The sequence below is a fragment of the Doryrhamphus excisus genome, chromosome 9, assembly GCF_030265055.1.
Source record: "Doryrhamphus excisus isolate RoL2022-K1 chromosome 9, RoL_Dexc_1.0, whole genome shotgun sequence".
NCBI lineage: Eukaryota > Metazoa > Chordata > Actinopteri > Syngnathiformes > Syngnathidae > Doryrhamphus > Doryrhamphus excisus.
Window position 1 is genome coordinate 11,636,514 of NC_080474.1, and position 22,075 is coordinate 11,658,588.

Genomic DNA, 22,075 nt, shown 5'->3' on the forward strand with positions numbered 1-22,075 from the left:
TTAATTATGGCTTATTGCCATATCCCATTGTTTTAATGTTGTTTGATGCTTTTGTATTACATATTTACTGTATTGATATTTGTAATTTTATATAACGTTCTTATTTTCAGCACTCCCCTCTCCCTCAAAGTGCTTTTGCTCTTTGTTCAGGCTGCATTAGTAAATAAGAATTTGTTCTTAAATTGCTTGTCTGGGTAAATAAAGGTAAAATAAATAAAAAATTCACACATGTCCAGCAAAACACTCATCAGACTTTTGTGGTAAACCTCGTAAAACAAAACATAAGGTAGCACCAATGGCAAGAAATTAAGCACTATCTATAACAAACAAAACACACATATGGCAAAACAAATTCCTGGCCCACATGGCGTAGACTACGGAGAGCTCCACGCACACACACACACACTTCCTTCTCTCCAAATGCCTTCTGCCTCCCTTTGTCTCCGCCCAGTTGCCCTAATCAGCCACAGCCTTGATGCACATTCCAGGTGTTTCACCTCTCTGGAAAAAAACACCCACAACGACAGGTACACACCCACAACGCATGTAACTCCAGTTATTGGCATTTTAACAGTGTTTCTTATGAAATTCCTAAAAGTGATTTCCCCCTCAAATAACTGTTAGCAGCGATCTGGTCCCAAAAGATCTGTGGCTGAAAGGCTAAACTGGTACCTCCTTCTCCTCTCTGGGTATTCCGATCTGATACAAACCCCGTTTTCTCCTCCCCACAGGCCCTGAAGATGCAGTGATTATGGTTTCCTGGCCGAGGGCAACGTGAGGAGAGAGAGAGAGAGAGAGGTCATCGGTGACCATGATATTTTATACTAAAAGAAAAGAGAAAAGTCAGGTTGCCTCTTCAGACAAAAAGCGTTCTGGATATAAAACTAAATTATTCATGGTTAAATCTACAGAAATCCCGGAACAGGATATATTTAAGCTATGTTGCTTCAGGTCTACACAGCTTCTCATTTTCATAATATTCTAAAGGTTCCTTTTTGCCATTTCCCAGGATACTGCAGCATATCATCTAAGAAGGTGGAATATATTCCAGTCCTGTCTCCTGTTTGCCGGGTAAAGCTGATCTAATTCCCCTTTCTATCAATACATAATCCATGTTAATGAGCTTTGCGCAATTCTTGAATGAACATGCAAGGTCTTCTTTCTCCTGGCATTGTAAATAAAATAGAGCCTGCAGAAATCGATGTGATGATTAATGGCCTTCCGGAGATTATATGACTCGGCCCTAAGCAACCAAGTAGAGGTTTTATCATATCTCTCATATTAAAACAGGCTTCACGGAGAGAATAATACTAGAGACAATCACAACGGAAACACTTGGTTAACCAACTGCACATAAAATAAGCCTTTTATGTGACAGTATCCATGTCTCCCTGGTTTGTCAAGTTGAAGCCATCTTGTGCTTTATCGTTAACTTTATTAAAACATAGCACCACTTTTGAATGGAAAAATGCACACGCTGGCTGGCCGACGCAATCCCATTACTCCAGCCGAGACAAGGACCAATCAGTGGGAGTTTTATTAAGTGGCGAGGATGTTTTTCAGTATTCTCTCGCAGGTAAACATGGATGTCAGATGTCCTGGAAGCTATTGATAGTTATTAAAAGTCAATGAAAATAACCACAAAAGCATCTGCATGGGAACTTGTTGGTGCCAGAGTAAACATATCCCCCTAAATAAGGCGCTTATGTAAGTTTATCTCCGGCACTAACAAGATTACTCAATGAACACTGACCGCTTTTTCTTCCCTGAACTATTTTTCCCTCCAAATCTGACAGTCGCTGGCCACAACCACGAGTCGCCTCCCATGTGCAGAGTTTGGTACGAGTTGGCGATGAGTTTTGCCAATCGTTTGTCTCCTCCTGTGTGGAGACCTGAGATGACACCATCTGTGTTTAGAGTAGCTTTTAACAGAGCTTTTTAACTGCCCTTCACTTCACTAATTTCATCCCTATTGTTCAACATTGTTTAACAATCTTAAACATCAATCCATCCATCCATCCATCCATCCACCCATCCATGTTATATTCCGCTTATCCTCACTAGGATTGCAGGGGTAGTCTGGAGCCTATCCCAGCCTGCCATCCTTGTTGATGACAGGGAGGAAAAAATAACATGCTTCACTGCTTTGACCTGAAAAAGTTTCTGTGTGGATAGCCTCTAAGACAGGGGTCTCAAACTCAATTTACCTGGGGGCCACTGGAGCTAGGGTCTGGGCGAGGCTGGGCCGCATCAGCTTTTAAAAAAAAAACCCAAAAAAACGCATTTATTAAAAAGAGAAAAATGACTAAACTTTGCTTTGGTTCCGATTTTCTACAAGAAAAGCTCCGATAAAACATTCCACTGTTCTCAAATATCTTACTTTTTATTTTTCTACACAAAATAAGATCAAGAATAAAGAAAATCAATCAATCAATAATAAATAAATATAATAATAATAAAACAAATCAAACAAATAAAGCAAATAATTAAAAATTAAGAAACCATATAGTTGGTGGGTAGACAAATTATTTTTTTCAGATTAAAATTAACAAAGCATTATGAGAGCCCTGTAGACATGACAAACCACAACTATAGTCACATTTATACTCTTTTTATTTACAACATATTGCACAACTGCAGGGTCTTGAGACACATGCTAACTCGCAAACTAGAGAGCTAGCGACCTAAATGGTAGCCTTCAAGTTATTTCCTTTAAACTTAAAAAGCCAAAAACTTACCACTTCCACATGGATAGGGAGGATAACTATTAACAGTTATTTAACCTTTAACATGAACATTAATCAAATGTAATATTTTTTTCTGGGTACATGATACCATACAGCATCCATATCAAACTTGCGCAGGCCGTACTAACATTAAACTTTCATATCAAGGCGAGGGCCTCAAACTAGTGTCCTGCGGGCCACATTTGACCCACGGGCCACGTGTTTGAGACCCCTGCTCTAAGATGACGCCTTGCCTAATCCCACAAGCATGTGTGGAGTTAGCGCTCTCTTTGTAGCGCACGTGAAAGCAAGCCCCATCCAAGTCAGACACGGCAGGCACTCACAAAAGGTTAGGGTGAACACAAATTGAGACAACACAAATTACATTCTAAAAAGTCATGTAAAAGAAGTAATAAACACACCAGATAGCTACAAACAAAGGCGGGACGTTTTCATTCTCTTCAGACGAGGTGTTAGGGTCGGTGGCTTGTATAACATCCATTGTTTAAAATAAACGAAGAACTTTTACTCTGAGTGAACTCCAGTAAAATTGAAGACATTCACTTTTTATACGAGAGCTGTATAATTTTACAATGACCTGACAAAATTGTATAAAATAATCACCCCGTCATCGTACAGTAGCATTGAGCAAATCTTGCACAATAATTCACAATCATTCATAGTTTCCCTTGAATGATACATTGATAGTTATTGCAGACAGGAGAGTTGTGGTGCCATTTGCCTTGGTCTAAATATTCAGGATAATGTTGCCTTTTCACAGCAGTCATTGAGGTAGAAAAAAGCTTTCCTCTGTTGCATTAATCCATTAAGAAATGTCCAAGCAGCTGTAACCATAAACAGCTGCTGACTATAATTATATAATGTTGACATGAACACAGGGGTGTCGTGTGATTTCGACGGAAAGCATTTCCATCACCATCTTCTTGATATGACTTTTCTAATTAAAGTTTTCTACTTTTACAGTAGAACAGTGGTTCCCAAAGTGGGGTATGCGTAGCATCAGGGGTACGTCAATTGCCATAGGGGGAACATGAATAAAAATGAAAAACAAAATTACAAGTGCACCTGAATGCCTCACAGTGTGACGACACTGTAGCAGGAAGGAGACATAGCGGCAAGTTGTTCCTTGCTCTGTGTGCATCATATCAACAACAGTAGGTTTGTGCATTTCATCTTGAAGATTTCATTTATATTGTTATTACAGCATTGGAAAACACACCCACACATGCACATGTAGTCTAAAGTAGGTGATATTAACAAAACCAACTACATGTTGCTCATACAACAATAAGAAAATATTACAAAATATTCTATTTCTAACAGACCTCAATGTTAAACAAACCTTTGGACAGATACTGCTTCATCATGATTGTTTATCAATATTCAAGTTAATTAACATAATAAGGTTCATGTTTAAGTGTGCAGGAGCAGGGGGTAAATGGCTTCAGGTCAAATGTCTGAAGGGGTATGGGACTGTAAAAAAGCTTGGGAACCACTTCTTCTCTTTCGGCTTTTCCCTTCAGGGGTTGCTAGAGTAAATCAATCACCTCCATCCTTGTCTTCTGCATCTGTCTCTCTCATACCAACTACCCTCATGTCCTCCTTCACTACATCCATAACCATCCTCTTTGGTCTTCCTCTGCGCTTCCAACCTGGCAGCAAAACATAGCATCCTTCTACCAATATATTCACTATCTCTCCTCTGGACATGTCCGAACCATCTCAGTCTGGCCTCTCTGACTTCATCTCCAAGGCCTCTAACATGTAATGTCCCTCTGATGAACTCATTCCTGATCCTATCCATCCTGGTCACTCCCAATGTGAACCTGAGCATCCTTATCTCTGCTACCTCCAGTTCTGCTTCCTGTCTTTTCCTCGGTGGCACTGTCTCTAGAACAACTGCAAACAACTGGGAACCACTGCAGTATAATATTTGCACTGTGGTCAACCACCGCAGAGCTTGCAGAGTTTGCAGCTTTTTGTCACTGTTGTTCTTCGGGGCTGTGATTGCACTGTGCTCCTACCAGAACTTACAAACAATAACTAAGCCAATCATAAAGATTATGTACTTTAATATCATATATGATTGAGCAAAAATGGATATGCAAATAATATGAAAAATCACAGGAGATTGTGAGAGTATGAGAGCGTATGAGTGAGTATGAGAGAAAGAGCCATCCCACAGCCGTGGTGAAGCTGGTCCAACACAAGGACAGTCACCATTTTGTACTGAAGGAAGTGCAGGCAGGAGTTAAAGATGTGAGGACCAGAAGGATGGTGAGCATTCGACAGCAAAGGGTTTCAACAAGGATGGGTGGAGTACTGGAGAGGAAGCTGACCTGGAAAGACAGCTGGGAGGCAGAGCCACAGCAGAATAAATTAATTATCCGAGCTATCTACAACATGATTCCCAGTTTAGCTAACTTTCATGAATGGGGCAAGAGGGACTTCTGAATATGTCCCGTCTGTCTAGGAAAGGGAACACTAAAACACATCTTTAGGCTACTACCTGCTGGTGTCACTATCAGGTACCAAAGACAGTGACCGAGACCATCTCCACTGCAGTGGCCAACCATAAATAGACACACCCACAGCCAGAGGGTAATCCCTTTCGGGAAAGCAGGAGAAAGGCCACGATCACAGCCAACACCAGCAGCCAGCATTTGGTCTTCGGCAGCAGACGGGGAACTGTGAGTTGACTTGGGCCTGCTGCTCAAGTTCTCAGAGCACATAACAACCTCATAACAACCTTAAGACCACATTGCCTCCTCTAAGCAAGTCCTCTCAAAGGAAATGACAGGTACCTGGGAGGAAGTGGGGCCATTGTGGGACACAAATCAAGGTCTGATCAGGTCTGGCTGGGTCACCTGTCTGATACTGTGAAACCCGAAACAATCAATGATCTAAAAAAAAAAAAAAACATCTGCAAACTGCACCTCAAAGTGATGATGCACCACAACTGTAACATCTTTTATACAATAATGTACAGTATGTTTGAAATGCAATATTTTCTTTTGCATTAAATTATATAGCTGTGAATCATTTTAGCACTCACTTTAATTACAGCATAAGTGTCTGCCTGGCACGTCTCTATTTTGATCACATTAATGGATTAGAAGCAGTCACTATTACTGCAGTGAAAATGGATCTTATGCCTCCCTTGGCAAAGTGGAAATAAAAAGCTTACAACTTAAGAAAACCACACACCAAGTACGTATATGCAGAAATATTGAATATTGTACAGGATTAGTGAACATGTTCCATTTTTTGTGTGCAACAACAACAGACTGTAGTGTATCCAGCATTACCCTTTTGGTACAATACTACAACATTTGGTGCATATGCAAAAAATCCTGGTGCGGTTTAGTTTAGGCAGCTAATACATAATTGTTACACAGACCAGTGTTAAAATAGCAACACAAGCCATTGGAGCATTGAATGAGTTAGTATATTATTATTATTATTATTATGTGTTTTAGGCTTAAAACTTCATCCCTATTGTGCACTAATGCCATGCTCACAGTGGTCTCACCTTGGGTTTCGCCCCTTGTATTTGATCAGGAAATCTACTTCTTTTCTCAAGAAAATGTTAAAAAGCGAAAGGAATTGTACATAAAATACATGTATAATGCAGTTCAATGGACAGTTATTTTTAATTCATCTGAATTGTTTTTGGCTTTTTCATCATGACACGTGAGGGTCTCACCTCAGTCACAGTCTAAAAAGTAGCAGGAAATCAGGTGTGAAGGATGGATGGAATGATTGACTTACAAGTCATGTCACTTTCATCTGAAGTGTCAGGGCAGTCGGGTTCGCCATCACAAAGCCAGGCCTCAGGGATGCAGGTTTCCTGATCGTGACAGTGAAACTCCCCTACATCACATAAGATGGCTTCTGAATGGAACAAGGAAAGGGTGGAGAGAGAAACAGGAAGAATGTAGAGTATGAGATGATAAAAGTGAAAGTATGTCACGTTTCAAACACAGTATATGAGCTCATGAGGATGAATGCGAGTGGTGAGGATGTGGCTTCACCTGGTCCTGCTGTAGAACCCTCTGTGGTAGGGCTAATTTTGCCCTTTTTAAACATGTGCTTTGATTTTATAGATGCAATGCCATCCATCAGTTGAAGTGTGTGAAGTGGAGCATGAGGTCATCCATTTTTGTCGGCGGAGATTAAAATGCTTCCGAAAGAGACGGACAGGAAATGCTATTTTGACAGCTCCTCTAACAAAGACGCAACGTCCTTCATGAGAGAAAACTATTACAAAGCCGTTTAGAAGAAATTCTCTTTATCTCTCTGCCTCCTTTGCTCTTGTACTTTGATTTGCTGGAGAAATGGGGGAGTTCAGAGAAAGCTCAGTCGACTTAAGAGTCATAGTAGCCTTTCATTACGGCAAGTATCCATCAAAGCGTTGACATGTTTGCTGCCGGTAGCTGTCACAGCTACAGCTTGATGTTGCCCAAGAATGAAACAAGGTTTGCTTAAAAAAATGTCACAGTATGACCTGAAGATATTTTTTCACGTAGCGAATCAAAAATTCTAATTTCTACACTTAACTCACGGATAATCAAAAGAGCTTTAATACCCTCTCCCACTTTCCATTCCGAACCTTTTATTTTTTTCTGCAAAGATGCCATCAGGGAATGGAGTGGATCAAGTGGGAGATCCGGTTTGCAGCATTTGAATAGTGGGACTGATAAGTCGATGTGCTACCGCTCAGTTCCCCCGCACCCTGCAGCAAATTCACTACCCGGGGACAGATCTGAAAAGGTCAACCATTTCATTCATTGCACCGCTTCCCTTTTCCCACTGATGCAATATAGCTGAAATTTTACAAGAGGCCGTTTTTAATTGTTTCTGCAGTGCCATCCAACTTCAGAAGAAGTAAAAATGAAATCAATGCCATGCTGTAACTGAAAAATGTAATATTATCCCAGTTTATGCTCATGACGGATGTCATCACAGTAGAATAGCAAGAATATAAACATGTATCATGTGTATAACTCACAACGTGTGTGCTTACAGTATCTCACCGAGTGTCCTACTGTTCAAAGTGTGCCTTTTAGTGATCATCAAGCAGGCTAAAATTGTAATTTTCAGCACAGATGCAAACACATTATCAACAGAATGAATAACAGTGGTGAAAATACACTTAGGGCCACACAACATCTTCATGAAGGCAACAGTGAACATATGCCAGGTTTGAGATTGGCAGAGGCTGTTTGCTGAAGCCTTCAAAGAAACGTCTGCTGCACCTTTAAAGCTGAATTGATTACCATTGAAAGCAGGTCTTGTGGCATGAGGGTCATTTCCTATCTAGTGATGGAAACCTTGAAAAAGACCTCAGAGCAGCCCTTTTACCTATTGATGCTCTGCCTCCTTTCATGCCACTTCACCTTGAAAGCTAGTGGGCCAAATATATGTCAACCAAATGGCCTCCTATTTCATTTCATCTTCTCCAGGCAGCCTTTCTTGGACAGCTCTTGTTGGAAAACACATAAGTGAAAAGTATGGTTCTCCTCCCTATTACACTGTATTTGAAGTCGAACAAAAACAAAACATAAAGGCACATTATTTATATTCAGATAGCTGAATAAGGCGGGAAACAAACTTTGACAAAGAGAAGAGGTAAAACAAACAAAAGGACTTCCAGTGAGGGATAAAGAAAAATAGTCAAACTGGTTCAATTTCCATAAGAGTTGCAACAAAGTGGCATTGAGCCCAACACATTATCATGAGCTCCATTCCTGTCACCAGACAGCCACCACTGGCACAGCATTGAGACTCATTAAAGCAATCGGTCTTTTGATGTGTGCCGAATGTTCTGAGGAACAAAGACTTATTTTGAGGCGGGCAAACGGAAAATGTTTCCATAGCCTCGGAAGTCTTACGATCTTGTGTGCCGAGCTGTTGTGCATAATGCATATTATTTTTTTGTTTGTTTTACTTGCGATAAAGCACATTTTCCAAACTGACAACCCCATTTCGACCAAAGTCACTGCAACACTTCAACTAATGTTTGTTATTTTTAAAGCTGAGCTGTGCGAGGTAAAGATGACAAAAGCTAGGGACAATAAAATATGAGCTGCAGTGCAAAAATCGCCACCAGCACACACTTTGGACACCCTGATAGAGATAACACTAGCGGATAGTGTGACTGTGTGAAATATATTTAGTTTTTTAAAGAAATTAGTATAATAGAAGCTCCTGGCATTTGTCAACCATCCCTCTATGGTGCTACTTAAAAAAACAGACTTAGTTCACCCTCCACAGACATATACTTGACAGAAATTCAAGTGCACCACTTGTTTTTTTGCTTTCATTTTTCATAAGCAGATCAGAAACTTTTTCTATGTACACTTTGCGGTTCGAATTTTGCAGCTTCACTCTTTCACTGTCTTTCAAAAAATATATTTAATAAATCATGCCGGCTTATTTAACAGGTTTAACAGGGTTATTTTTTGCCAAAATTAAACATTTTGAAGCATAAAAATGACTAAATTGACAAAAACAGAATTATAAGCCATTCAAAAGACATGTGTAGTATTGTACATCGGTCAGTAGGTGTCAGTAATATTACTGTAATGTTTGATGGGACACACAATCTCACGACAGGCACAATAATAACGAAAATAAAAATTCCCAATAGGCTACTGTCGCAGCCATAATCCATAGGAAATGAAACTCAACTCTGAACCCCCAATGTCACTTCAAGTCCGCCAATCACTCTGCTTCCCGAGGGAAAACATTTATACACCTACACCTGCTTTATCAAAATGCTGGCAACTTTCTTTGCCTCCATTGTAGATTCACATAGCCGTGATCCAAAGAAAAGCAAAGACTTGAGGTGGGGTCCAAGTTGATCTCGCTGCGACACCGTGTCACATCAAACACACAACAACCACATCTTCTATGATAGTAAAAGTAACCCTAATTGTTCATTTATCATTCATTTATCCAGACCGGTGATGAAACCAACACACATATAAACGTAAATTAGTTTAAAAAAATATTTCATATTAATAATGAATACTTCATGACATTCATGTCCATGATAAGTGTATTTAAATTATGTCACAACTGTACAACAATGGAGGGGGGAAAAAAACAGGATGCCCAGCCCTAATGTTAAGTACTGTATGTATCGTCTTTGTACTTTTTGAACATCAACTGCTTGTACTGTTTCCTAAACATGCTCATTTTAGTACATTGTTTGAGTTCCTTATTCAATCTGTTCCACAACTTGATTCCACATACAGAAATGCTGAAGTTTTTTAGCATTGTCCATGCAGATATGCAAGTGTTTTTAAGTTTAATTCAAAGGTCAGATTTGTTTCTTCATTTGTACATTTTTGGGTAACAGGTTATTGTTTGCAGCTGCACAGCGAAGTTTGCATGTTCTGTTGTTGTGTGAGTTTTCGCCGGGTACTCCGGTTTCCTCCCACATTCCAAAAACATGCTAGGTTAATTGGCAACTCCAAATTTTCCATAGGTATGAATGTGAGTGTGAATGGTTGTTTGTCTATATGTGCCCTGTGATTGGCTGGTGACCAGTCCAGGGTGTACCCCGCCTCTCGCCCGAAGACAGCTGGGATAGGCTCCAGCACCCCCACGACCCTCGGGAGGACAAGCGGTAGAAAAGGAATGAATGAATGCATGAAGGTTATTGTTTGCTTTATGCACAATTTCAGCTGTTTGAAAGTTTACCAAGTCAGCACATTATATGGCAGTGTGTGTGAGAACAGTTTGAGCCTGATTTAAATCGGGTTACCTGCTGACTGTGTACATCTTCTATCCCAAAGAAAACAAAAATCACAAATTAAGATGATGCAAATGTTAATCCTAAAACATCCAGTAATTCATTTTTGATGTTTATTCTGTTTGGTTGAGGTCATGTATGAGCTGGAGCCAATACCCTTTGGGTATGGCACACCCTGTACCGGCTGCCAGTCAATCAATTGGCAATCCTAAAGGTCAGTAAGGACAAATTTACGGTCTGTCATGCATCTTGATTCATGAATGTAAAGCATCTCACGCTGTCAGTGCAGACTTAGTGTCCTGCTCAGCTGAACGTCATATGCATAATGAAAGATCAGGAGACGATGAGCCAACCTAAGCAGGTTATTAAGTATCACAACAGTCTAATGCAGTCGCACGAGTCGTCAAATAGGCAATCCACCAAAAAACGTAGTGTGGTGCAATGCATTTCAATCATGTTTTACGTGTGTATAATGATTTTTAATGACTCTTTATTACAAGCATATCTCTGAAAGTGACGTACTCCATGTGGTATTTAGGCTTAAATGTCATTCGAGTCAAGTCTGATGAGAATATGACTAGAGAGAGGACCGTGACTCTGCTTACTGATGAACAGTTTTAGGAATGACATGGTGCAAGTGGCTGCAGAATATAGTGATGCACGGTACCACTGAGTTTGTTTCCCATCGACGAAATCGATCTGATGCCGATACTTTGACCTAATTCACCTAATGTATCCGCTAAATTTTAACAAGTTGTGTATTTTATATCATAGCATAAAGAATACAAGACATTTAATGCATTTTTAATACAGTAAATTGTAATACATTTATTTAAATAATTGACTGCATGGTGACCAAGTGGTTAGTATGTTGGCCACACATTCAGGAGATCTGGAATATTTCCTCCCACACTTCAAAAACATGCATTTTAGGTTAATTGGCGACTGAAAATTGTCCATAGGTATGAATGTGAGTGTGAATGATTTGCCATTGGCTGACAACCCGTCCAGAGTGTACCCCGTCTCTCTCCCAAAGTCAGCTGAAATAGGCTCCAGCATCAACCCTAATAAGGATTAAAATAAGTCTTGTTCAGGATAATGCAACTCATTCTATCAATGTGTAGGAACTGGATGGCTTCATTAGATACTGGCTGACCTTCACCACATAACAGTCATACTCTTATTCTCTCTACAAGAGCTGTGATATGTCAACATACAGTATTAAAAGGAAGTACCATGTAAACATTTCAAAGGAACACAAAGGAACAACCCCTTGCTCCTTGACATTAATATCTGAACACATGAATGAATGAATCATCACATGCTATTTATCGTTTTCATGTGTGTCGGTCTTAGAGACTATTAGGTTCACACAGAAACACCAATTAAACATTTCCATCACGGGATTTAGTGTTCCACTGATTTGCACTTGACCTTTAATTTCCATAATGATAAGGACATTGCAAAGGCTGTAATTAAGTAGTTGTCCAATTAACAAACACATTGCCAGCTTTATAATAGGACCAAAACACATCATTCAAATAGAGGCAACATTTCCGACTCGCCTTTGATAATTTTGCGTTCGGGTTTTGTGTCCTTGTTCACAGCATCATAAAGCAGACAGCACTTACTGACTCGCCTGTCAGTATAGATTGACCAAACTTTCTGAAAGCATGTTTCTGAAAGTCAACCGTAAAAGAACATTAGCAGGTATCATGCTTTTGAGTGCATCTGGCCTAAAATAGAACAATTTTAAAGTATCCTGGGTGGCTAATACCAGAGCATTTTTCTGTGTTGCGTTGACACACAAGTGGCTTAGACACTTAAGCTTAATCCAGAGAGTAAAAAAAAAACAACCCAAAAAATCCCAAAACCCCTGAACATCTAGAATTGACAGAAGTGTTTTTTGTGTGTTTTTTTTCTGGTTGGAAGTCTGACTATATCCACTCCACAAGCTGCATCTTCAATCAGAAACGTAGTTGATTTTTTGCCTCTGAGGGTGTCAATTGAAGCATACCTGTCAACATTTGCGGTAAAAAAAAAAAATAAACTGATAGAGTGGAAAATAAGGGAAACTACGGTACACACCTCAAAATGTAGCTACAATGTTATGTCACTTGGTAAATAAAAAAGGTCTGTTTGTCCAGTACTGTATGGTTGGTATTTGGAGGGGCACCAAGAATTACCATCCTTGCTCTTCGCCTGTCACAAGTTCAGCCCCTCTCGAGAGAACAGGTTCCTAAGCCCTTGCTGTGTGTTAACGTGTGTCTGTCGATATCTAGCCGAAACATCTCCAGTTTGTAGACCAGATCAGATTTTAAATGATCACAAATTATGATACAAAAAAACACAACCAGACTGTTATGAGCAACGCACCAGGTATCACTGCAGATTATAAGGTCAAATGAAAGTGTCTTGAAATGTTCTGTCCAATTTGCCTACAGACTTACTGATATTATAGAGTGAGACCTTTGTTAGCGTCATGAATCTGTTCAAGAAGGACCAACTTTAACCAAAATGTACTCTAACCAAATGGATTATTAATGGATTTTCCCATAAGAAAGAATGTAAATCCAATTATGTTTGAAAAGCCCAAAATTTTCACTCAAAATATTTTTATTGTAACTAGAAATGTATACATCTCTGTGTGGAGTTTGCATGTTCTCCCTGTGCATGCGTGGGTTTTCTCCGGGCACTCCGGTTTCCTCCCACATTCCAAAAACATGCTAGGTTAATTGGTGACTCCAAATTGTCCATAGGTATGAATGTGAGTGTGAATGGTTGTTTGTCCGTGTGTGCCCTGCTGGCGTCCGGTCCCGGGGTCTCGCCCGAGGGCAGCTGGGATGGGCTCCAGCACTCCCCGCGACCCTCGTGAGGATAAGCGGTAGAAAATGAATGAATGGAAATGTATAAAAACATGGACTGTATCATTGATGAATGATAGATAGATAGATAGACTCCCTTTATTGTCATTGCACAAAAACACAGTAGTGAAATTGCCAACGAAATGTCGTTGCCTGGCTCCCATATAATAACAGACACAAAAGAAGATAAGTAATAATAAATAATAATAATAATAATAATAATAATGTGGAGAATAAATAGACACCAAATATGAAAAATATGAAAGTGATAAATGAATATTTACCTTCATTGAAGATGTGATTGTTGCCAAAGACAGATTGATGTAGCAGCAAGATCAAAACGAACACCACCTTTATGATTTGGCATGAGTTATTTCTTGAATATGAGTTATTTCTTCTCATTTGAGTGTTTCTCATTTCAAGTCTGTGCTTTTCTTTTGATCACGCCTACAAAATACGTTAAAATGAATCAAAGAAAGTTGCAAGTGCCAGCATTTTGATAAAGCAGGTCCATCCATCCATTTTCTATGGCGCCTATCCCAGCCGTTTTCAGGGGAAAGGCGGGGTACACCCTGGACTGGTCACCAGCCAATCACAGTGCACATATAGACAAACAACCATTCACACTCACATTCATACCTATGGACAATTTGGAGTTGCCAATTAACCTAACATGTTTTTGGAATGTGGGAGGAAACCGGAGTAGCCAGAAAAAAGCCACCCACGCACGGAGAGAACATGCAAACTCCGGCCTGGAAAAAGAAGGTGACAATCACTATTGACTGAGAAGCAACTCATGGCAAAACACAAAGGTGGTGTCCATTGAGCTCGCTGCCACATTGGGTCTTTGGCAATGATAACATGAAATATTTGTACGCATTTAGAATTGAACTACAAAAATGTCTTAATATTTTTGAGACTTGTGGCATAGCAAAGAACTACAGCGTCAACCACTGATGACATCAAGGACGGGGGATGAAGCTGACTTCCACTTCCTTTATCCATGTATTAGCAAGCTAACAAGGTCATTTTGTGATTTTGTTGGACTCACGCTGTGTATTTAACATGACAAGCTGTGCGCCATATTGTATGCTAACCGGAAAATGTACACAAACTGAAGCAAAATTTTGGCATACTTTTTCGAATTACATGCTAAATGGTGTTCCACTGTATTTGTATAATTCTGTATGAAAAAATAAATCCTCTCCTCACCCAGGACATGAAAGCCCCACCTTGATAGACAAATTATAAAAATAGCACACAAGCACTTCCAACAAGATTGGCCGGCTCAGACTGTGAACATCACAAAGAGGTGCAAAGACTGGGAGATGGCAACATGTCGGACAAGCTGTTTTAATTTTTGAGCGCTAAATATGTGCCAATGCCACTGTCCTTTTAAGCTGGCATACAAAAAAATTCACAGGTCCAGTGAATGGATCCAATGCGTGTTTTAGCATTCATATACAATTAGCCGATGTTGCAATCACTGTTACTTGTATCCATCTCATTAAGGTTATTTGTCTCAGTAAATGATGTACATTAAGATTGAGGTACTGTTCATATATTGCTGAACAGTCAACTACTGGTATGACTGTAGGCACCACGCAAATATTTCATTTGCATAACAATGTGTCAGTATACTGCCAATGATAACCCTTTCATCCTCTATCTCACACACCCCCTTTTCGTCTGCCCTATCCAAGGTCACCTAATAACTATGTTCCTCTATCTTAACCAGCAGCGGTCTGAGGAATTTATACACCACTCCATGTCGTGATTACCAATCAGGTGGTGTAATGGCTGCTTAGGCAGACAGGGTTTCCACCATCGTTGAGGGGTGAAGTGCCTGTCAAGGTTGCCGGTGAGTGACAATTGTCCAACGCACACTGATTCTCTGTGGGGCATGTCAGTGCCTCAGCGGTAGTCTCCAGATTAAACTGCATTATTTCAGGTGAGTGAGAGCTGTTACGGTGAGGAATCACATCCCTCACGGCTCCAGCTTGGCACCACAGCAGAGTGCAGGTGAGCTACCCGTTATGTAACTCCGGAGAACCTTGGTATGCATTATTGAATTAGGTTTAACTCCGAGTGCTGTGATTGAAATGTTACAACACTAACAAGATGATAATCTATGTAAGCGGAAAATAAGAGTAAGGTGACAACATTTAATAACAAATGGGAACACTCGAGTGCATTAATGACTCGAGTGCACACCCTTTGCTAGGTTGCCATTGAGGAAACAGAACCTTGCAAAAAAAGTATTATTGTTCTTATGAAATGTTTCACTGCAGTTTAGCTAACCAATACAATGGACATAGTCTGAGGGCCTAAGCAAAAAAACAATTGATTTCCACAAAATTCACTGTGAGATTAAAACTAACCGTGTAAGAAAAATGTTATTTTTAATAAAAGGTCAGCAAATGGCAACTTGGCTCAACTGTCTACATGTAATCAGCCACTACCCATTGCTAATGTGACATTTCTGTCTCATTGTCTGCCATCCTGCCATTGATGCAAGTGATGAAAATGAACTTGCCCTTTATTTAAGTTTCCATTTTAAGCGCACGTTGATGCTGAACGTCAATTGTGCATCTTCCAGCATCCACATCAGATTAGCTTCATTTAACTTAAAATAGGGCAATATGTCGCTCCCTGTATGCCTCAGAAAACACGCGTTGCATTGATTGTGTCACTTATCAAGCGGTCAAACAAAAAAACAAGATCATATTCTGCACACGGTAGCATCCACTCATTAGCAAGGAAAATAGGAAGGTCACGCTGGTGCAGAGTCTTTAAAACCTTTGCCTCAGGATTGTCAAGACTGTGAATGAATGAGGGGTTTGCATCTTCTCGTGTTTCCCGTTGTTCATCGTTTTCTATGAAAAGTAGACAGTGGTAACCTCATTCCTGCCCTTTATAGGTTGTTGGTGATGTCAGTACAAGTTGTTTTGGGGTATTTCCAGCTCTCACAATGTTTCTGGTTTTAAAGTCTGTTTTACTTCAGGACTACGAATGGCTGTACTGGATATGATCAATGTTTGTGCAATGGTTGTAATTGTCTTCTTTCAGATTAATAATAGCTTGTTGATTACCCATGGACAGCTCTCTGGTTTTCATGTTTTCACCTTCAAATGTAGTCTACACAAGCAAAATCTGAAACTGCAATGTAAAAGGACATACCCGGGCAACAACACTTGACTGTCATATGTCCCAATACTTGGGACAATGGGTGGGTTTAAACAAAAGGGGCTATCATCTAAGTTGTGCATCTCATCCAGATGTAAATACCTTGAAATAAAAGCTAAAATGTTGCTCTCGGGTCTTACATTCATCTTTTGATGTCAAACCCAAATGTGTTCCGCCATTTGGCAAAATAAAGAAATTGACCTCACTGTTTTCTTTGCCTCTGTTGTCACCTAAATGGTTACCTGTTGCTACTGTCAAAACTACCATTTGTTTTTTTTCACAGAGCATTTTTCTCTGTCACCTTTTGTTCCCTTTATCTCATGTAGCTTTGAGTACATCAGGTACATCGCACATCATGCATTCGACAGATCTCAATACTGTATATATATAGGTGGGGTGTATACATTTGAATTATTCTGATCCAAATCGTATTACTGCTACCAGTGATTGTTTCCTTGAGTTACTTCTTTGCAATGAGCCAGTCCTTAGAACTCTCTTTGAAACGAATGGGTCCTCAAGATCCAGCTCATAAATCCTATCTGTAGTTGAGCCAGGGATGGAGCAAAAGCACAGCACTGAGCCACAACTGTATGTTTGTACAGTGTGAAGGGCAACGTCTGTTAAAGCTTTAAAACCCAAGTTTGTATGAAATACACGCAAGTGTCTGCCTTGCAGGAGTAACAATGTACAGCAAATATATCAAGTTTTTTTTTTTCTATCAATACGCTAAGATGAGACCAATTTCCAACATACAAGTCAGAGATGATGGATCAGGCTGCCAATCACCAGCATTAAATCTCAGCTGCTGCTGAGGTTAATGGTGTGACTGGTATTGATCAGTCCTGTGCAGCTGGTTACTTTATCTGGAAAGACTCTGGAGCACACACACACACAGAATAAGAGAAGAGTATATACACATATATATATATATACATATATATATATACATATATATATATATATATATATATATATATATATATATATATATATATATATATATATATATATATATATATATATATATATATATATATATATATATATATATATAGATCAGGTCGGTAGATCAGGTCGTTTGTAAGAAGATGACACTTGTTAAAAGTTGCATCAAACTATGTACACCTTTAAAAAATATCAAAAAGTTGTATTAAAGGACAAGTGTACCAAAAGACATGACGTGGAGATTTTACTGTATATATATATATATATATATACACACATATCATGCATATATATACATATTATATATATATATATGTATTTATATTTTACATTTTTTATATATTTTTTCAAACATCTCAATGATCTTGCCCAGTGTCATCTGAGTATCCTTAATCTGTAGAGGCTATCTATTAAATTGAGAGTTGAGTGTTGACTGCAGAAACTCTTGTCTTGTCATGTCTGTGCATCCAGTCAATGATGCTGATACAGTAATAGACTCTTCCCACAAATTGACAAAACAAAACACAAGTCAAGCCAATAAAAACCTTGAAAAAGCTGATGTACTTGAAAATGCATTTTTCCCCATAATGCAAATCCAATGAATCCCTTCCAACACTCATAAACGAAACTCATAACTTAATAATTTTACAATTGTTTTACTCAGCTAACACATATTGTTACCAAATATTGCCAAGTACTAATATTTGAAGAAAGTCCCACCGGGTTATGCAGAGAGCCTAACATTCCCTTACCATTGAGGCAACCAAAGAACATTCATTCTTAGTTAGGGGACCATTACAGCAACATTTGATGAACCTAACATGTAACCAATAAATTATGTTTAGAGCAGTGGTTCTCAACCGGTGGGTCGGGACCCAAAAGTGGGTTGAGTAGCTGTTTTCAGTAAGTCACAGGTCTTTACTGAATATAATAATGTATGACCCAATGTCAGTGAATGCACCTCACATTCTTGTCTGTGCTAAATGCTTGCTACACGACCACGAGGTACATGCCATGTTTCTGGGCGACTTTGTTCAGCTTGAGTACAGAAGGACATACAATGAAGACTTGCCGTCTATCTAACACACACAGCTGCAGATAACTGCTGGATAAGAGCGCGCCATATAGAAGCAGCTTCTCGGTGCTGCAGCTTACATTGTGTTTAACAGTCCCGTAAAATATAAGATATACAAGGCACATCTTAAAAAATATATATCATATAAAGTTCAATATTTTATGTCACTCATTTCAGAATGTGAAACCCTTATATTACACAGATTCATCACACAGAGTGAAACATTTTGAACATTTATTTCTTAAACATTTTGATGATTGTGGCTTATAGACAATGAAAAGCAAAATGAAGTATCTCGGAAAATTGGAATAGTGTGAAAAATGTCAATCTCGGAAAGTCATGGTGTCAAACCCTAATCAACTAGACCTGCAAAGGAATGCTGAGCCTTTCACTGGTCTCTCAGTCTGGGTCCGATGGCTACACAATCATGTGGGAGACTGCTGACTTGACAGATGTCCAGTTGACAATCATTGACGGCCACCACAAGGAGTGAAAGCCACAAAAGGTCATTGCTAAAGATGGTGCTTGTTCACAGAATGCTGTATTCAAGCATATTAATGGAAAGTTGAGCAGAATTAAAAGTGTGATAGAACAAGGTGCACCAGCAAAAGGGATGACCGCAGCCTTCAAAGGATTGTCGAGCAACATCCATTCAGGAATTTGGGTGAGATTCACAAGGAGTGGGGCTGGACTCAAGAGCGACTACGAATCCTACACATGAGCTAGAAATGCTGCATTCCTTGTGTCAAGCCACTCCTGAACCAGAGACAACGGCAGAAGTGTTTTACCTGGGCGAAGGACAAAAAGGGACTGGACTGTTGCTCAGTGGTCCAAAGTCCTCTTCTCAGATGAAAGCAAATTTTGCATTTCATTTGGATATCAAGGTCGGGATGAGGAGTTGAAATGCACAGAATCCATGTTGCTTGAAGTCCAGTGTGAAGTTTCCACAGTCAGTGATGATTTGGGGAGCCTCGTCATCTGCTGGTGTCCGTCCAATGTGTTTTAGGAAGTGCACAGTCAACACAGCAACCTACCAGGAAATTTTAGAGCATGTCATGCTTCTTTCTGCTGACAAGCTTTATGGAGATACCCATTTCATTTTCCAGCACCTGCCCACACGGCCAAAAGGTACCAAATGCTGGTTCAATGACCATGGTGTTACTGTGTTGGATTGGCCAGCAAACTCACCTGATCTGAACCCCATAGAGTATCTGTGGGGTATTGTCAAGGAAGATGAGAGACACCAGATCCAACAATGTAGACGACCTGAAGGCTGCTATCAAAGCAAACCGGGCTTCCATTCCACATGCTGATCGCTTCCATGCCACGCCGCATTGTTGCAGTAATTCATTCAAAAAAGGAGGCCCCAACCAGGTATTGAATGCATGGAAATGAACCTACTTTTCAGAAGTCTGACATTTCTTTTCATTGATCTTGTGTAATATTCTAATTTTCCGAGACACTGCACTTTGGGTTTTAATTTTCTATAAGCCACAATTATCAAAATTTCAAGAAATGAATTTTTGAAGTTTCATTCTATGTGTAATGAATATGTATAACATATGGGTTTCACATTCTGAAATGAGTAAATACGAGTAAAAATACTGAACTTTTTTCATTATATTAAATTTTAGATGTACTTGTATAAGAGGTTTGAGGTGAAAAATGGTGTGATGGTGGGTCCTGTAGTCAAACCAGTCAAGAGAATGTCACAAACACTCCTATGTAACCAAGGGGCAGCCAATAGAATACAGTGAAGGTTATCAGGGTTCTGGGAACCAAAAATGGCTAGTAGGGTAAATTAGGAATACAATTCAAAATGCATGTATGTGACAAATGAAAAAGAGCAATTACCATTTAAGATTGCCATGACAAGTCAACCGCAATAATAACATGACAGACGTGTGCCATACTGTATGTGATTGGATGACAAATCAAATGTTCATTATTATTACACATGGCCACTATAAATATGTCTGTTGTATGAAATAAATAAATAAATAACTAGATGCCTTAGTATAGTTGACAAATCACTCACATTTCACATTCGTATGTATGCAAATGTGCATCAAGTATGTGTGGGTGCATACATTCATTATCCGCTGTGTGTCCCAAAGCTAATGAAAGTAAGGAAATGACAAGCAACACAGATTACTCTTTAAAGTATAGAACAGCTTGTTTTCCATATCTTAGCCTGAAGCACAGATTAATCTGTGGTAATACTTCCTTATAGATAAAATAGCTATTATATTATATATTATTATATTATATTATATTATATATTTCTCTCTAAAGCTGTGGGACCGGAAGAGCAGTCTTTTTTTCCCCCCTGCGGACATATGAAGGAATTGATATCAGAGATTTATATGCACAATCCTAAAATAAAGAAGCATGTTAAGAAAAGTTTGATAGCCACATACTAGATATTCTTAGGCTTAATACTTATTATTAATTTACATGGAATTGGAATTCTGTTTTGCTTCTAATGCACACAAGCTTCAAAGCAAAAAGCTCAGATATGGAGTCAAAATGTGAATAAAACGTTCAATCATCATGGTTGTTGTCATTAAGGTGAATGTTCTGCATGTGTCCCTATCACCACTGTTTTTTGTGAACTTAACATTGTACAGGTATCTTGTCTACATGTTTTTTTCATGATGATGATTGAACACAGTCAAAATATAAGCATTTTTGAATGCAACTCAAATTTAAATTTTGACTCCCTTGTCAAGTTTTTAGTCAGCAGGTTCAGAGAACATGTCGTGTATATATATATATATATATATATATATATATATATATATATATATATATATATATATATATATATATATATATATATATATATATATATATATATATATATATATATAAATGAGTAAGTAGCAAATATATGTAGCAAAAATATGTGAGCAAAATATTTGACAGTGATGACAACGGCCAACATTCATTATCGACATGAGGCCACATGTATATTCTTTGAATACTATTTTACACTAATTAAGTAGGCTATTTAAAACAATTCACAGCACAATTCTGTTTTGAAGGCAACCAATCTCCATCTCTTAATCTCTCAAGTTCTCTATTTCTCTATATCTTTCTCTTTTTCTCCTAAAACTATTGACACATCACAGAAATCTTCAATACAATGACTCTAAACTTCCTTTTTCTTGTTCAGCGCCATGTTTGTTTACCTGAACGATATTACCCCAATGATTTCACTTCCGGAAATGACACTGAGCCAGTTCAGTCTGGCTAGTGCCATGAACTATTAATTTCATTTTTGTGAATCTACTGCTCGCTTTCAAAAACCGAACAACATAGAACATACAAACAATAGATAACATATTTACGCAAGTTGATGAATCACGTCAAGGACCCTTTAAGAGCTACAGTGTTTTCACAGAGTTGTAAAAGTCTTCCTGTAATTTTTATTCTGACACTTTCAGACCCTCATATTGAGTTCACTAGATAGGAATTAAAGGATGAAGAAATC

At 38.9% G+C, this 22,075-nt stretch overlaps 1 protein-coding gene across 14 annotated transcripts in view; it reads right to left on the reverse strand.

The window, feature by feature from the left end:
• The window catches only part of lrp1bb (low density lipoprotein receptor-related protein 1Bb), a 253,729-nt gene that overhangs the window by 175,580 nt on the left and 56,074 nt on the right, over positions 1–22,075 (reverse strand). For 13 of the 14 annotated variants that reach the window (XM_058083121.1, XM_058083126.1, XM_058083123.1 and 10 more), the window contains exon 2: positions 6,519–6,641. The exons of the other annotated variant lie outside the window; for it this stretch is intronic. In XM_058083121.1, coding sequence (XP_057939104.1) covers positions 6,519–6,641 — 123 coding nt within the window. The remainder of the gene's footprint in view (positions 1–6,518; positions 6,642–22,075) is intronic. 14 annotated transcript variants of the gene reach the window in all.